General features: G+C 35.3%; 3 protein-coding genes across 3 annotated transcripts; 2 read left to right on the forward strand and 1 right to left on the reverse strand.

Moving 5' to 3' along the window:
- Nucleotides 1-175: 175 nt before the first annotated feature.
- LOC114743731 (zinc finger protein BRUTUS-like) lies at nt 176-9569 on the forward strand (the record flags this gene model as incomplete). The annotated part of the gene is given in 14 exon segments (XM_028931954.1): nt 176-385; nt 2556-2750; nt 2927-3282; nt 3891-4119; nt 4456-4624; nt 4716-5933; nt 6017-6156; nt 6158-6189; nt 6320-6541; nt 6618-6755; nt 7168-7402; nt 7549-7608; nt 7829-7900; nt 9106-9569. Coding segments are annotated over 14 exon segments (3408 nt in total), but the record flags the coding sequence as incomplete, so codon positions are not given.
- Nucleotides 9570-12162: 2593 nt separating this feature from the next.
- LOC114743742 (uncharacterized) lies at nt 12163-13310 on the forward strand. The gene is made up of 2 exons (XM_028931964.1): nt 12163-12984; nt 13140-13310. Exons 1-2 carry the CDS (start codon nt 12172-12174, stop codon nt 13233-13235), a joined length of 909 nt encoding a protein of 302 aa, XP_028787797.1. The 5' UTR covers nt 12163-12171; the 3' UTR covers nt 13236-13310.
- A 2510-nt stretch (nt 13311-15820) lies between these two features.
- On the reverse strand, nt 15821-16932 carry LOC114743795 (uncharacterized). Its single transcript, XM_028932010.1, has one exon. It carries the CDS (start codon nt 16636-16638, stop codon nt 15940-15942), a length of 699 nt encoding a protein of 232 aa, XP_028787843.1. The 5' UTR covers nt 16639-16932; the 3' UTR covers nt 15821-15939.
- Between the last annotated feature and the right edge of the window lie 504 nt (nt 16933-17436).

Here is a 17436-nt window from a genome sequence, read left to right on the forward strand (position 1 = left end):
TTTTTTTTTTTTTTAGGTGAGATTTTGGGGGGGGGGGTTGTTGGGTGGGGGAGGAGCCCCTCTGGTTCTTTCCTACCTTTCTGAATGTTGTTGAATTAATTTGGTAATATTGCTCACACTTTTCTGTTATGTTAAAAAGTTCTGACATAAAATATGTGGCTGAATGGAAATGTAGGTGATTTTTCCAGCCCTTGATATACGTGTGAAAAATGTGGCACAGACATATTCCCTCGAACACAAGGGTGAAAGTAATCTTTTTGATCATCTATTTGAGCTGTTAAATTCTACCACCCATAATAATGAAAGTTTCCTGAGAGAGTTAGCATTCTGCACGGGAGCCCTACAGACATCAGTGAGTCAACACATGGCTAAGGAAGAGCAGCAGGTATGTACTTGTTAGTTCTTTCCTTTCATTTGGATTCTTAATGTGATGACTACAAATTGAGATAAGCAAAAGACAGAATATGTTTTTTCCCCTAAATGCTAGAGGAAAAGGATATGGTAATAGAATGTGGTAGACTTGGCACCAACTTAACTGATGTTGTACCTTAAGAAAAAGTCAGAAATTTTTTATTTACACATTGATTTTTATTCTGAGAAAATTAAAACATTCTTGTTGAGAATGTTGTCTTGGACCCGTCCTTGAGAATTTTTCCCTAACAGCAACCGTACCTATATAGTATATTCCCTCCAGTACTATTTATAAGGCACGTACAGGAGAGGTTTTGTGGTCCTTTTTTTTTTTTTTTAAAAGGTATCATATTGATTATTTATCACAACTTCCCCTCTTTACCCCTATTCAACATTGATGTAGGAAAGCATGCAACTTTTTAAAGATGTATTTATTATGGGCAAAGTAGGAAGCTTATTTAATTTTTAGAGAGTTAGTGAGTTTTAAGGTTTCTCTTGATTCCAGTGACAAATGTTGGAAATGCCCTATAAATAAGACTGGAGGAGGTACATTGCGAGGCTGTACTATAAAGTCAGTTCTTCCAAAGTTATATGTTAAAATTTATCTTTTTAATGAAGTCTTAAACTTCTGGTTAACTATGAAGTATGCAAGATAGTATTTGTTGTCTTTCTGTGTGATGAAAGCCTGCTCTACAGAACTCTCAAGGAGCCTGCATTTTATTTTATTTTTACTCTGCTCTGCCCCCTCGCTCAAGCATTGTAAAATCATCAACTGTAATATCGGAAATGCTATCTTGAATTGGTCAAAGGAAGTAAGGATGAAAGACCCATTGGATGTTGATAATTTATCAAATAAATTTTCAGACCTTATCACATGTTAACAGTTTTCTTGATTCCTAAGAGTGAAGACAAGCGTGTGTTTATGTATTTCAATGAAGATTAAAGACACGCATATAGATGGTTGTAATTCATATAAGGAGAAATTATTCTAATACAGGACAAGGAATCCTCCCCCAAAAAAACTTCTTACACCCATGGAAAGAAAAACAATGCTGCCAATAAACCTGCTGATCACAAGACAAACTGGACCCCCTAGGGAGGCTATTCTCTGACCTCCATAAATATGCCAGGAAGAAAGTTTTATCCAATAACTGCTAAAAAGAATCAAATGGAAGAATTATAGGTAGTTATTATTAGCATGACATAGTGTGTGCCACACTAGATAACAGTATTTTTTGACAGCAACCCAATGGTTGTTATCATTGGCAGATGGCTGGCTCATGACCCCTGTGCCGTTTTTAAGTAGTAAGGCCATTCCCTAGCAGATGATTAGAGTTGTTGACTTATGTTTTACGAGAGCTCTTGAAGGAAGTAACAAGGAATAGAACAATGGCTGCTGAGTTTTTGAAGGAATTTATTTATGAAAGATTGGCTTTTGATTTTAGACACTTTTGTAATGGTTTAAGAAGAAAGAGTGGTTTATGTTATAACATAAATTCTACCTACTCTCTTTAGGGATATGCAGAGATCCCCCCAGGTTCCTCTTAAAAAGAAAACAGAATTTATCTGATAAGATCTGGACCATGGAGTCAATTATAAGCAAGACCTGGATCATTGAGAGTAGAAGGAAAAGTGAAAAGAACCAAAAAAGGAAGAAAAAAAAAAAAGGAGGATGGTGCATTATTTCTCCAAAAATAATCGGGATCATGAAGGCAAAATTTCAGTTGGATCCTATATGCTGGATTCGTTGATTCAAGCTTGCTTGCTTGCTTGCAAAGTTTTTCAAACTTTCTATACGACTCCAATATCTTAGAACTTTCTCCTTCCACATATTTTGACCTTCATTTGAACTCCAACATTGGGATTTTATTATTAGAAGTTTGAATTGCTCAGGACTATTTGGCGGACTAAATTTTATTCATTCGTTAATTGACAAAAATCTAACTAGGATGAAAACAATGCTTATGATTAATTTTGGGAAAATACTGAAGATTGCTTGTGACTGGAGTTTCCATTTTGTTGTTTCTAAAGGATTTATTGCTAACGTTTATTCATAGTCATGGATTTTGAAAGTAATCAATGCCTCTCTTCTTTTTGGGTATCTGACTTTCTTTTTGTCACCCCCGTCTGGTTGTTGCTGTCAGGTGTTTCCTCTGCTCATTGAAAAGTTCTCTCTTGAAGAACAGGCATCTTTGGTTTGGCAGTTTCTATGCAGTATTCCTGTGAATATGATGGCAGTTTTTCTTCCATGGCTTTCAACATCTATATCACCTGATGAATCTCAGGATCTGCGGAAGTGCTTAGGCAAAATAGTGCCACAGGAAAAGCTTCTTCAGAAGGTATGGCTTTTAGCTGCTGTTTTAGTGCACTGTTTTCTCTCTCTTTCTGTTGTTTTGATTGTTGTTACCCCTTGACCAATACTCAGTCGGAGTTGGGGATTTTATCCAGCTGCTGCTTGACTGCACTTAATATCATATATGATGATGTATCTTATCGCTTTTTGTGGTTGTTCAAGGTTATTTTCACTTGGATGGAAGGGAGAAGTGGTGCTCTTGCAGTTGAAAATTGTGTTGATCATTCTCAGTTTCGAGGTTCTTGTTGCCCACTAACCCACCAGATTGAGACAGTAGAGTGTGCGTGTGAGTTCACAACAACTGGGAAAAGGAAATATTCTGAATCTGGTCTAGATGTTTCTGATATTGGTGGAACACATCCTATAGATGAAATATTGCTGTGGCATGATGCAATAAAAAAAGAGTTAAGTGAGATAGTGGTGGAGACCAGGAAGATACAGCTTTGTGGAGATTTTACTATTCTATCAGCTTTTAATGAAAGATTGCAATTTATCTCTGAAGTTTGCATATTTCACAGGTATTAATCTTAACCTTGTTTTATCAATTTTTAGTTTCCTTGAAGCTTCTTATCATGCTTCCTTGATTGACAAACATAACCTTTTTTTTTAAAAAAAAAATTATCACTTCTTACTTTCATTTGTTTCTCAATCTAATTATTTTGTTATTGTCCATCTTTTCAGCTTTCCACTTTTTCTTTATCATAGATGCATATGCAAGAATATTTGTCCCTGCTTTTGATTTATCGAAGGGACTGGCACACAGATTTAAGAAAATAGGGAATAGAGAAGAGATCCCTGTAAAAAGCCATATTCTCTTGTTCTGCTCACTTTATCCAACTTATCTGTAAAATATTCAAAGGATATATATTGAGATGATACAGAAAAGTATGGCAATTCTATCTATAAGGATAAAAGAGGAAATTCCGATGGATGTTATTGTGGAAGATGCCTAAATGGAGGATTTTTCTATTTTTACATCTTATTAGATAAAGAGTGACAGCATCGTTGTCGAACAAAATTAAAGTGCACTAGAAATATGCAACGAGTTATTATGAAGAACTATTTTATTTCGATGGCAAATATCTACATTTATAATATGAAAATTTGATAAATTCTGTGAATGCAGTATTGCTGAGGACAAGGTTATATTTCCAGCTGTAGATGGTGAATTTTCTTTCTCTCAAGAGCATGCCGAAGAGGAAAGCCAATTTAATGACTTTCGGAGTTTGATTGAAGCTATTCAGAATGAAGAAGCAACATCTAGTTCAGACGTTGAATTTTATTCCAAGTTATGCTCACAAGCTGATCAGATAATGGAAACTATACAAAGACATTTTCATAATGAAGAAGTTCAAGTGAGTTTATATTCACCTTCAGTTTCTGTACGATACATTTTTCTTGTGGCTGGCGTGAAATGTGAATGTGTTTGATAATTGCTGTTGTACTCTGTGATATGAAGATTGACTTGATGGTTGAACTCGAGTGTCATGTATGCTTGGGAATTACCTTACATCTTGTCATGGGTTTGATTAATATGGATAAATTCTGGTATTTATTTGTAGAAATATGTGATGGGAGTTCTTTAAAACTGGGTGCATAACTGATTAATCACTAAGTCTTGACAAGAAAGTTGCAATATTGAAATTACCATTTAATATAATTATTTATGTATTGGTTTTACTCATCTGAAGGTTCTTCCACTTGCTCGGAAGCACTTTAGCTTTGGAAGGCAACGTGAACTTCTATACCAAAGTTTGTGCATGATGCCTTTGAAATTGATTGAACGCGTCCTGCCATGGCTGGTAGGATCATTAACCGAAGATCAAGTGAAGGCATTTTTAAGAAATATGCAATTGGCAGGTTCTATGTTTATCTTATTTTTTTTCCAAACGCTAAAAGAGACAATAAATTGATTTGTTTTATTACCTCTGACTGATTGTCAATCATTCAGCTCCAGCAACAGATTCTGCTCTAGTCACACTCTTCTGTGGTTGGGCTTGCAAGGCTCGTAATGAGGGCTTGTGTTTGTCTTCAAGTGCATTGGGTTGCTGTCCTGCTCAAAGACTTGCTGACATTGAAGAAAATTTTGTCCAGTCATCCTGTCCTTGTGGCACTTCAGCATTATCGGTTAGGGATTACTCATTGCTAGGTGAACTAGATGAGAACAAAAGACCAGTTAAGCGGAGCATATTGGAATTATGCAAGAATGGAGATTTCTCTGAAACTTCAGAGTCTGAAAGTATTGAGAAACAATGTTGTAGTGCGAGGTCTTGTTGCGTACCAGGTTTAGGAGTAAGCAGTAATAATTTGGGGCAAAGCTCTCTTTCTACTGTCAAGTCCTTGCGCTCCCTGTCTTTCAACTCTTCTGCTCCATCTATAAATTCCAGTCTTTTCATATGGGAAACAGATAATAACTCGTGTGATAACTCTGCAGAAAGACCCATTGATACTATATTTAAATTTCACAAAGCTATACGCAAAGATTTGGAGTATTTAGATATTGAGTCTGGAAAACTTAGTCATGGTGATGAGACAATTCTTCGGCAGTTTACTGGAAGATTTCGTCTTTTATGGGGTCTATATAGAGCTCACAGTAATGCTGAAGATGATATCGTATTTCCAGCTCTGGAATCCAAAGAATCACTTCATAATGTGAGTCATTCATACATGCTGGACCATAAGCAGGAAGAAAAATTATTTGAAGATATTTCCCATGTTCTTTCTGAGCTCTCTGTCCTTCATGAAGACTTTCAGATGACCAGTGTGTCTACCGCAACTTCTGATGTCAGTTTTAGAGATAATAACAGAAAGTACAATGAGCTAGCAACTAAACTTCAAGGGATGTGCAAATCCATAAGAGTGACACTGGATCAGCATATTTTTAGGGAAGAGCTTGAGCTCTGGCCATTGTTTGGGAGACATTTTACTGTCGAAGAACAAGACAAGATAGTGGGGCGGATAATTGGGACTACAGGTGCAGAAGTTCTACAATCTATGCTACCGTGGGTAACTTCTGCACTTACTGAGGATGAACAGAACAAAATGATGGATACATGGAAGCAGGCAACAAAAAATACTATGTTCAATGAATGGCTTAATGACTGCTGGAAAGAAAGTCCATCGGCTATATTGCAGAGAGAAACACCAGAGCAAACTGCTTCTCTAAAAGGTTTCTGATACCCTTTATGTCTTTCGTGTTTAGTTGAAGTTGCGATATGCATGATTAATACCTAATGTTTTACTTCTGTCTAGGTACTGAACATCAGGAAAGCATGGACCTGAATGATCAGATGTTCAAGCCAGGTTGGAAAGACATATTCCGGATGAATCAGAATGAGCTTGAGTCAGAGATCCGGAAGGTTTATCAAGATTCAACTCTTGATCCAAGAAGAAAAAGCATATCTTGTGCAGAATCTAATGACTAGGTTTATACACTGACCATAACTTGCTATGTATAATTAAGACTGTTAACTGGCTAACTGCACGTTCATCTCTTAGAACCTTATTGTATTGTCTTGAATCCGCAATTGTTGACCAGTTATATGTGTATTGCAGTCGATGGATAGCTGCACAACAAAAGTTACCTAAAGCTAAAGCTGGGGATTCTGCTGATGGGGAAAGAATTGAAGGACGCTCAGCATCATTTCAGGACCAGGAGAAACAAATATTCGGATGTGAACACTATAAAAGAAACTGCAAACTTAGAGCTGCATGCTGTGGCAAGTTGTTTGCATGTAGATTTTGCCATGACAATGTGAGCGATCACTCAATGGATAGGTAAATATTTTATGGTGCCCTTTTGTTTCTTTGTACAACATTTTATTCCACTAACTATTTCTTTGATCAATTGCAGAAAAGCAACTTCAGAAATGATGTGTATGCGTTGCTTGACTATACAGCCAGTTGGGCCAATATGCATGACACCTTCATGTAATGGATTTTCAATGGCCAAATACTATTGCAACATATGCAAATTTTTTGATGATGAAAGGTAGTTTTCTTAGTGCTGAGTTCTTCCTTTAAAAGTCAGGATTTTTAGGATGAAAGCTATATCTCCTTTTTTATGATGACGAAAACTAAATATTCCGTTGCACAAAGTTTAATCCTTTGCAAGGGATCGAATCATCTCTTTCTACTGAAAATGAAGGATAAAATCTAGAGGAGCATAAAAGGCTCAAATTTCATATTGATGTTCATACATACATTCATACATCCACACACACGCACTCTTATTTTATATCCACGAATTTTTTCTTCACTAAAAATATTTTGCTGTTCTTCTCGATGCAATATAGTTGTGGTAGCAAGAGTATGATACAAGTCATGAGAGTGTGCTTTACCTTGTCAACCTTTTTGTCTTTTGAATTTTGTTTTTTAGTTAAAGTCATGTCATTCTTTTTCAGGAATGTATATCACTGCCCATTTTGCAATTTGTGCCGTGTGGGGAGGGGGCTTGGGATTGATTATTTTCATTGTATGAAATGCAACTGCTGCCTGGGGATGAAATCGGCATCTCACAAGTGCCTGGAGAAAGGGTTAGAAATGAATTGCCCTATTTGCTGTGACTTCTTATTTACATCAAGTGCTACAGTCAGAGCTCTACCTTGTGGTCATTATATGCATTCAGCTTGCTTTCAGGTCTGTTTCTGGCCCATTTTAGGTTTTAAACCTTCCCTTAAAGCAAGATATTCGTCTTCTATTATTATTTTTTTAACTTTTAATAAGAAGAATTCTAAGAGGTTTGAGGTTCACAGATTCATACTTATACTTTCCCAACAATGTAGGCTTACACTTGTAGTCACTACACGTGTCCAATCTGCAGCAAATCATTGGGTGACATGGCGGTGAGAACTAAAAAGACTTCCTTTGTAGATCATCACTGTCAAGTTTGATCTTATGCATTATATGCTTTCAAATTTTTATTAATTTTTTTTTTAATGAAGAATCAATCATGATGGTGGACGGGCACAAGAAAACAAACTTTTTTTTTTTGGGGGGGGGGGGGAGGCAACTCACCCCGCTTAGTAAAACACACCATAATTAGTTGTTTCTCCTTCTACCCAGGTTTACTTTGGCATGCTTGATGCTTTATTGGCTGCTGAGGAGCTCCCAGAAGAGTACAGGGGCCGTTATCAGGTTTGTTGTATACTGTATTTTATTTTATTTTATTTTATTTTTGCCAACGTTGTTGTACACTGTATCTACATCTACTTTTGCTTCTCTTGCACAGCTGCTGGGGAGCTTTTTTCCTTGCTAAAATTTATGCGTTTATCAAAAGACAAATGAATTAAGAATGTTGAATTATGGTTATCAAATCACAACATGCGTTTCAAATTGGTTAGAATGTTTTAAATTCTTGTAACAGAAGATAAAGTAACAAGTTAAAAAATAGCTTACCGTATAAAATATATGTATGTCTTAGAAATTGCATAACATAAGGTGAATTTGAGTTAAGAAAAGTATTTTATCAGTTTATTAGCTCATCAGAGATAAATGTGTAATCAATCAATTCTTGAAATGGCCCCGAGTAAACATTCCTCTGTTTTCTTTATAAGAGACACAGTCCATCCTCAACTATTATACAAACCTGCCAGGCTGCCATACCAACTCATTCTTCCAGAAAGATCAATCTATATCAAGTAGGAAACCGATCTACAATGGTAAAAGGCAGAGGCACTCATTTGCTCCTGTGTAAAGAAGTTTAACTTGCTTAGAGAGGGCATTTGAGTCACAAAGGGAGCCCTGTTTTCTGGGTGCAGGGCCAGTGGAGGAGGAATCCTGGTCACTGTTGCGGTTAGAGTCTCTAGCTTATATGTGTGAGGGAGGGAGGCGGACAAGAGAGAGTGCTAAAGAGCTTCTCGTGTGTTACATTGGGTTTCTAGTTCCGGAAAAGCTGAGAGAGAAACTTTGGAGACTATTAACATTCAGGTTGGATTGAGTTGCAATGCTGGCCAACTTTCACAATTCGGGATTTCTAAATTCATAGTTTAGGACCGTGTCTAATTCAGGTCAGATTCATATACTTGGTTTCGTCACTTGGTGTAAATTGTTAGATTTTGACAACCAGTAGAATCGAAATGACTAATGAAATGACATATTTCTCTCTTAGGCTGTGATTTTTTTGGTAGTTTTTGAGACGTGTAAATTTCACTAGAATCATCTGCTGAAATGCTTCATTCTAATCATTTTTTGCAATACTTGTACAAATTTTTTTTAACTCTGCCTCCAATATCACCGTACCAGAGGAGGTTTCAAACTATATGAATGGGGTGAAATAAAATACACAAGATTGGTCATTCTTAATGGTATAATAATTTGTTTTGGTTGTAATTGCAATGCAGGACATACTTTGCAATGACTGCGAACGAAAGGGGTGTTCTCCCTTCCACTGGCTGTATCACAAATGTGAATTTTGTGGCTCTTACAATACCCGTGTGATCAAGACGGAGCCATCAAATTCCCGTTGCTCTTAGTCTCACTTGTGACAAAAGGCGCTTGACACGGTCTGTAAATAGTTGTATAGCCTATTCAATTTTCCCTCAATTAGTAACGTGGTCCTCCTTTTATGTTATACGCAATGGAGTGAGTGTAGAGGCCTTTAATGAGTAATCTTCTCGTGAGCCGAAGATAGATGCGCGAAATCAATTTTATAGCTGTCTATTGTCATGTACAGGCTATCTTGAGTACTTTCCTTTATTCAATATGTATTTTTGCATCTCCCTTCTATCTCCTTTTTCTCTTTATTCTTCAGATCAATAATTAAAGCTTGTTAAGGTGTGACATAATACATTGCATTTGTTTCAAAGAGATGTATTAATACATGATGCTCAGGACCAAGGAGCATAAGCTGCTATTAATATTTAATAACGTATGCTCTCATTTGGCAATGAGCATGGTTGGAGGCTTGGAGCCTTATAGCTTAAATGACAACTAGTGCCTAAAATTTTTTTAAATGCGAGTTTGAGAGTTTGAACCCTCTATAAAAAGTATACGAGTGCATGAGTTATGGTTAAAATAGAGTACTGGGTGGGTGAGTTATGGTTAGATAGTTTTAGCAATGAGCATATAGTTCAGCTGGTAGAAAGATATGCTAGCTTAATCAATGATATTGAATTTGATGTTTGGATACACAACTACCTTAAATACTTAGAATTTTGCTATTTTTGTGGCTTTTATTTTTGGTTAAGATGCATCTAACATCTGAATTATTTGTTTAGGTGTATTTAATACCTCACTGTATTTTATGATATATCTAGTATCATAAACTGTCTTTTTAAGTACATTTAGTGCCGTGAAATATTTTTTAGTGCATTAATTTCTAAATTATTTGTTCAAGGTGCATCTTGCATCTTAAAATATTTTTTGCGGCATCTAGTACTAGTGGGGAAAAATATACTTTAAAATATTAGATACATTATAAAATATTTTATGATGCTAGATATGTTGAAAAAATGTTTTGAAGAGTTGGATGCAAGTTTAATCTCCCCAACACGCCCCGCCGCTTTTTTTTTTTTTTGTTCCCATTCAAAGGGGCTTAAGATCATTACCAACGTATGGGACATGTCCAAAATGGATGTGGCGGTCGAGCACATCACCAGCGCTGAACTGCTATTGCCAAGGAACTTGATCGGACCATCATTACCTTGGGTGAGCTTGTCTTATTATTGAATTTTTAATTTCAATATTAAAATAGAGGCATTAATGTGGCTCGCTAGCCGCTATACCCACACAAAGTCCGATAGAAAAATACTTAGCCATGCCCAAAAAAATGGCTTAAAAGAATATTGAGCAATTTTTTGGCAGAACTACTTGTTGAGCAAGATCAGACATTGAACACAGTATGCCGTGCTGCTCATTTGCAAAGAATATATATATATATATATATAATTTTATATACGAATATAATACACAGATATTGTCATGCTATACTTTTTTTGGTTCCTTATTTTTAATGGATCATAGATGATTAGATTTCATTTATTTTCTTTTTGTTCAAGTAAGGATAATAGGTTAACACCTATTGCATTGTGTTTAATTACGGAATTGAGGTGGAATTATGTGGACTACCGACATTTATATTTATTCTTTTGGTGTATTACAAATTGTGGATTGTGGAATATATTTGATGTTTAAAATATTATTACCTTTAATCCTAATTATAAAACCTTATTGATAGTCTATAAATAAAGTCTTATAATTAGGACCGGAGGTAGTATTGGTTAGGTATTGACTAAATTTTATTCGTATATAAAATTATAGGCAAGATGTCTCTATTTGAACACAAAAGCCTATCTTGCCCAGTTCGTCTTTACTAAACCCAAAATAACTCTAGTTTCTCACAAGCATGGGCAGGTAGCGGGTTGCAAAATACAATCCATTTATCTTTCAGGTTGAGCATTAGGTGGGAGTTATGTCATGTCCAGGTTTGTCCATTTACAAGCCTAATTAAAATATTAATATTATTTTATTTACTAGTCTTGAAAATTTATTAGCTCGTTAACAAACTATTGGTTGAAGTGGTAAGCAGCATCACTTTTATAAAGAGAAGAACACAAATTCAAATTTCAAAAAAATACCACTTCTAATCCTTAATATAAGAGTTAGTTTGACTTTTAATTTGATCATAAATATAATATTCTAATCTATTTTATTTATCATATTTATCCGTTTTTTCTAAACTAGTTCTTGTAATAGATACGCGTGTTACAAGTTTTATTAAATAGTAATTCCAGCTAATACACATGATTAGTAAGAGTATTTTAGAAAAAAATAACACTTATATATTACAAATAACTAACTTAATAAACTTCCTTAATCTACTCAAATTAATCAACTATCCCTTATATTAAAAGCTGGAAGTACTACATTTTTTTAAAAAAGATAAAAATCTTTGCATTGTAAGCCTTGAAAAAAATTAATCTCAAATTCAAAGTAACTTGAATAGTGGTGGGTGCTCGTTTTATCACCTACTAATGAAAGAATGCTCATCTCTTTCAAATTTTGATCCTACTTGCCTTAAAAATCCTTTTCGAATTCTTTTCAATATGGTTCGCACATGTCAACAGCTTTTAAGTTTAAATATACGAAAATAATAAATTATTCATCCCTGAGTAAACATTTCTAAATCTAATTTATTAATATTTGCTCATGTGGCTTCCGCGGCGAGAGTCTGGCTTTAATGGCACGAAAATATCCTCCAAGTGAGATCACTTCTCTAGTCTTACCAAAAAAAATTAAATCTGAACCTTTTATATTTGAATGAATGGTTCAGATTTAATTATTAGTACTCACCACTTTGATGATGATCTCGTTCCTCTCTTATATATACTTGAGAGCTGGCGCTTTGAATAGAAAAGGAAGTTTCTGATTCTTTTGCTCTTTCCGTGGGAAGCATGAAACCCTTAGATATGGAGCCTGAAACATCACCACGGCCACCGCGTAACAATCAATTGCTGTTCCGATTGAGGAACAATCATTCTAATCCAGTTTTCAATCCTCCGACGCAAGCCTCATTCGAGGATTCATATCAGAACTTGGATACCCAGAAAGATGCTGAGAAACCCATCGAGGTGATTCCGGAGAAGCCTACGATCGACGGCGACGTAGTGGCGGCAAAGAAGCTGGAGGTTCCGTTTGCTGAAGAAACGGCGGTCGTTGAGAGTGTAAAGTCTTGTTTGTGTAACAAGGAAAGAGCCATGTTTCCGATTATTATTTTATCGAGATTGAACAAGGAGATGGAAGGTGATTTATTGACCTTTAAGAGAGGAATGCCTCCGAGGAACACTAACAGAGTTAGTAGTCCTCCAACGCAAACATCATTCGACGATCCAGAACAGAAATTCGATTCCGAGAAAGATGCAGAAAATGTCATCGTCGACGCTATTCGCGAGAAGCCCACGACCGACGACGACGAGGAAGACGAAGAAGCGGCGGCGAAGAAGCGGAAAGTTTCGTTTGCTGACGAAACGGCAGCCAATGCGACTGTTAAGCCTTGGAACTTGAGGTCGAGGAATAAAAAACCTACGTGTTCGTCGCAGCCGCCGATGAAGTTGAGTGAAGCAGATAAGGAGAATTCAGACGAAGTGAAGAACCAAATAATAGTCAATTTTTCGATTACTGTATCGAACAAGAAGAAAGAAGAAGATTTCTTGGCCTTTACTGGGAAAAAGCCCTCCGGAAAGCCTAAGCGGAGGCCCCGCAATGTGCAGAAGGCGATAGATGTAAGACCGTACATTCATTCTTGAGTTCAAATTTATTGATTCTGCTTGTCTTCTTTTTCTGTTCTTTGAAGGACAAAATACGAAAACCCTACTTGATCAGTATTAAAGTACTTGATTTTTGTTCTAACTTTATCATTCTTGTTTAACTTTTACAGCGTATTACACCAGCATTTGAAATAGAAGAGATCATTGATGGAATCATACGAAGGTCGAGATTGCTCCATAATCATGAGGTGAAGTTGAGTGTTTGATGTTCTCTAATATATGTTGTTGGTTTTTCCAACTGTTACATGTTCACTAGCCATAGCATCTGACTCATTTCTTGCGGGGGACGCCATTGATGCCAAGCTAGGCAGTAAAGTAAAGAAAGACTCTATTGTTGAAACGAAAAATCTTGAGGGATATTTGTCAGCTGCTGTAGTTGCAGATGCCTAAACATCTATTTAGAAAACCTGGGCTGTTTCATATTTGCTGGGGATCAAATTTGTGATGTTCTTCTTCCCACAATATATCTTGGTGATTGAATTATCATTATTGTTCTTCTTCTTTTTGTTATATATATATATATATATATATTTTTCCTCCAATAACTTGCGCACTCATTACAACACTTCAAAAAAGAATTCAATTTACAGTCTCACTTTTAAGAAAACCTCCAACTCTGTACGATACGAGACTTTCTTTCCATTTTATGAGCTATATAGTACATCATCTTATTTCATGAAGTCGTTTTACTTTACATAGTTAATTTCTTACGGAATGTGGTATCTACATAATAAACTGTTCGATTAAATGACAACTTAAAACAACCAACTGGAATGAAAATCCAAAAAAAAAAAAAACAATCTATAAGGGAATATTTTCTTTTCCCCCTAATAATCATATAACGGAATATCTTTCAAAAATAAATAATTTCAGATTTAGATCTAGATGTTGCTTCTTAAAAAATTCATTAAACTATTTATCTGGAATATAGATTGAAAAAAACTTTTATTTTAATTAGATTGATTTAAATTTAAATTATAATATTTTAAATATTGTTCATTATACAGGGGAAAATTAAATATTTTAATCACCTAAAGTTAACTCATCAAATGATAAAAATTTAAATAAAATTCGTTTGAATATTTCCTATTACCTGTACGTCAAATAAATGAGGATTGAAAATCATCTATGAATATCTATCTGTAATCTTTTTTTTCTTTTTTTTGCCAACAATATCTATCTGTAATCAAATACCAAGGAAGAGTCCTGTTATTCCCATCAACACGTTAACCAATAGCTTGCTTACATTGCAGTCATTCTATATCGTTCTTTCATTGGAGGCTTTAGTCACAGTTTCGATCTATTTCTTTTTTTTATCATTAACATATTCGGAGAAAATATATTTTTTAAAAAAATTTAAAATAAATGAATTATATATGCACACCTCATAAATATAACAAAATTTATTTATGTCCTCTATCCAATTATCCGTCTAGCTTATCCTTTAGGAGATATTTGATAACTGTTTGGTTTAGCTTGAAAAACAAAACACTTTTGGATCATACGAGATGAATATGTTAGCTAGTTGGGAGATTTTTTTTTCCTTGTGAAGTGCAAAAGTAATTGTTTAGTCACTGTAATTTTATTAACGCATAAAACTCTAAAGTATTTTAAGTATTCTGGTAGGAAAAAAAAGGGTATTTTAAGTATGCAACGAATCTGCATCATCAAGTGCAGCCAGAGAGATCCATTGAATTCAAACAAAAAACCCATCAACTCCAACCCTATAAATATAATTCCAAATTCCAAATTTTACTGAAATGCATAATAATCCAAGAATAGTCCATACTCCACATGATCAAGTCAAGTAAGGTGATAGCAAAGTGCTGCTATTAGAGACAAAAATGTTAGTTAAATAATAATGATGTTGATCATAATTGACTAAACCCCTCCTAATCACTGAAACTGCCACGTAATCCCATTTTCAATAATTCAGACAAAAACATCAATTAATGAAGCAGACACATCCATTTAATTTAATTTGTTCCGCTCTTGTATATATATCCTCACCATCTGTTTCTGATCTCTCCTTCCAATCATTGTCTCTTACTGTAACCCAATTAAATTTGCTTCATTCTATAATATGCTCAATTCGTCTCTTTCTTTTCCTTATCAGAAACTAACATAATAATTTTGTTAGCAAAATTTTATGTTAGTTATCACTGAATTTTTTAACCTCATCTCTAAGAATGTAAGTTTTAATTTTAATCTCTTCCCTTCCTGGAAAATCTAATTCCTTCCTCTGTTTTCCCTCAGCTAAACTAAGCAACTTGGTCTTCTGCAGTGCTGGATGGGCAATATTAAATCAATTTATTCATTCCGATTATTAATTTTAACACTTCGATTTGGTGTAAAACTATTCTCTTTTCTATATTTATTTCATGTTTTCCCTCTCTTTCTTGTATCATTAACAAAATAAAATATAAAAAGTCAACACTTCTCATATCATCAGTTTGCAATTTTTTATCATCAAGGTATAATAAATTCAGGCAACAGTTATACTTTTAGATGCTCCCTTCCCTCATTATTACAAGATAGTTAACTCATTAAGTCTGTCTTAAATTAAATAAATCTTTTTAACTTTATACCTATTAACAGGATTTTTAAGGGGTGTGAAAAATACAAGTCATGTATATAAGCAACAAGAGCAAAATTGGCATAAAAGTGTCAATGATTCTCTAAATGACTTGTATTAATCCTTAGAAAGACGTCGCTTGGAGGGAATGTATAGTTATATGAAATAAGAGATTTTTTCACCAAAAAAAACGGAGAGATTTAATTTGAGAAATTATGAGTGCTGGAATCCAAACAAGTTAATATTTCTGGTAATCCAAGAACAAGACAGAGTCCATGGCAAGCAGGAAGTAATGAAAGCCAGATGATTAGATTCACAACTACATACAAAATGACTCAGTTCTTAGTCTTTTTAACCTTCCCAGCTCGTAAAATGGATCCCAAGTTAAATAAACTGGCACTACCCTTAGAGATGCAAGGAGTTGGAATGTTTAGAACAGGACTAACTCGGAGACCATCGCCATAATAAGATCCTCCATAGGCCTTACCTGAACCAGATTTCTGCACAGGATATGATGAAGACCCTCCATGACCCTTCCCATTATCCCTAGAGTTCGTTCTCTTTGGATTTGTCGCTGAACCAGTAGAGTTACTCCGTGGCAGAGAAGACGACGAGGAGAACAAGCTTTTCTTTGTGTCACAATTGAGACTTCTGCTCCTGGCAAATCCCCAGAAGGATCTGCAATGAGGTTCTCTGGTACTCTGTTTCTTGGTTTTCTCAACAGGGGATGAACACGGGCGGGGAGGGAGTCTAGTGTAAGGAGGTTCACCACGAAGAGTATGTTTTTTTGTGGTGGGTTGGTTTTGAATTTGAGTCGGAACGATGACGCCATTGGAGAAAAGCTCATCTGCAGAGGATGATTCAGAGTGAAAGCTGTTTCTGGTAATGCTGAACTCGAACTCCAACTCAGAATTTGAGTCCATCATCGTCATCAGCGAGGCGTCCCGGCGAGGAGGATCGACATGGTGGTTTATAGGCGAAACTGGTAGGTCATTGGAGAAAGAAAGACGAGGAGGGCTTGTCTCAGAGCACATAACCACACGCAGATTTTATGACTGAAAAGGGGGTGGTTTGAGGTTTGAAAAAATTGTGCCTTTTTTCTGATTTCAAAGTCAAAAAGTGAGAGAGGAAAAGAGAGGATTATGTTGGGCGTCTGGGTGGGAAAAAAAGAAGAGCAGATGTTTTCCTTTTATCTGAGAATTGGAGGAGGCGGAAGAAGAAGAAGAAGAAAAGGAGACTGGCTGTTCTTCTCTGAAAATGAAGCAGATGGATTTTTTTGCCTAACATTGTTTGGAGGCAGTGACAAAACGTGGGACAGAGGATACGTCACTTTGGAAGAGAACATGTTGCCTAGGCCGACATGGAAATTGTTAAAAGGAAAAAAAATGGACACTGCCAATTAATTTGTTTATACTTGTTCAATGATAAACGATGTTAATTCTCAAAATTTTAATATTACGGTTCAAAAAAAAAAAAACTTGAAAAACGCTGGACTTGAAAATTTTGGACAGAAGAAATGGGGAATGTCGTTCCTAATGAAATTCGCATTTGGTTATTTCATTTGTACTTTAACTTAATTATTATGTTTTTGCCAAACTATTTGTACTTTAATTATTGACCGGTACAGGTTATGCAAAATTATCAATTGGAACTTTGCATCATTTTCACAGGCGCACACAAAATTTACGTGTAAAAATTAATCCGTTGTGAATTTTAGAAAGATACTAATAATCTTCTCTTAAATTTCAAAATTTAAACCTAATCAACCCATGATTAGTATCGTGCTTAAACAACAAAAAAACATATTATAGTGATTATGATGAATGATTGCA

This window comes from Neltuma alba, unplaced genomic scaffold, assembly GCF_004799145.2.
Source record: "Neltuma alba isolate B1F8T4 unplaced genomic scaffold, ASM479914v2 tig00000656_pilon, whole genome shotgun sequence".
NCBI classification, from domain to species: domain Eukaryota; kingdom Viridiplantae; phylum Streptophyta; class Magnoliopsida; order Fabales; family Fabaceae; genus Neltuma; species Neltuma alba.

Bases quoted from the DNA above. Each gene is read 5' to 3' on its own strand.
- LOC114743742 (XM_028931964.1), top strand. From the start codon at position 12,172: ATGGAGCCTGAAACATCACCACGGCCACCGCGTAACAATCAATTGCTG. The intron at 12,985-13,139 runs GTAAGACCGTAC...TAACTTTTACAG, and splicing joins ATGTGCAGAAGGCGATAGAT to CGTATTACACCAGCATTTGA.
- LOC114743795 (XM_028932010.1), bottom strand. From the start codon at position 16,638: ATGTGCTCTGAGACAAGCCCTCCTCGTCTTTCTTTCTCCAATGACCTA.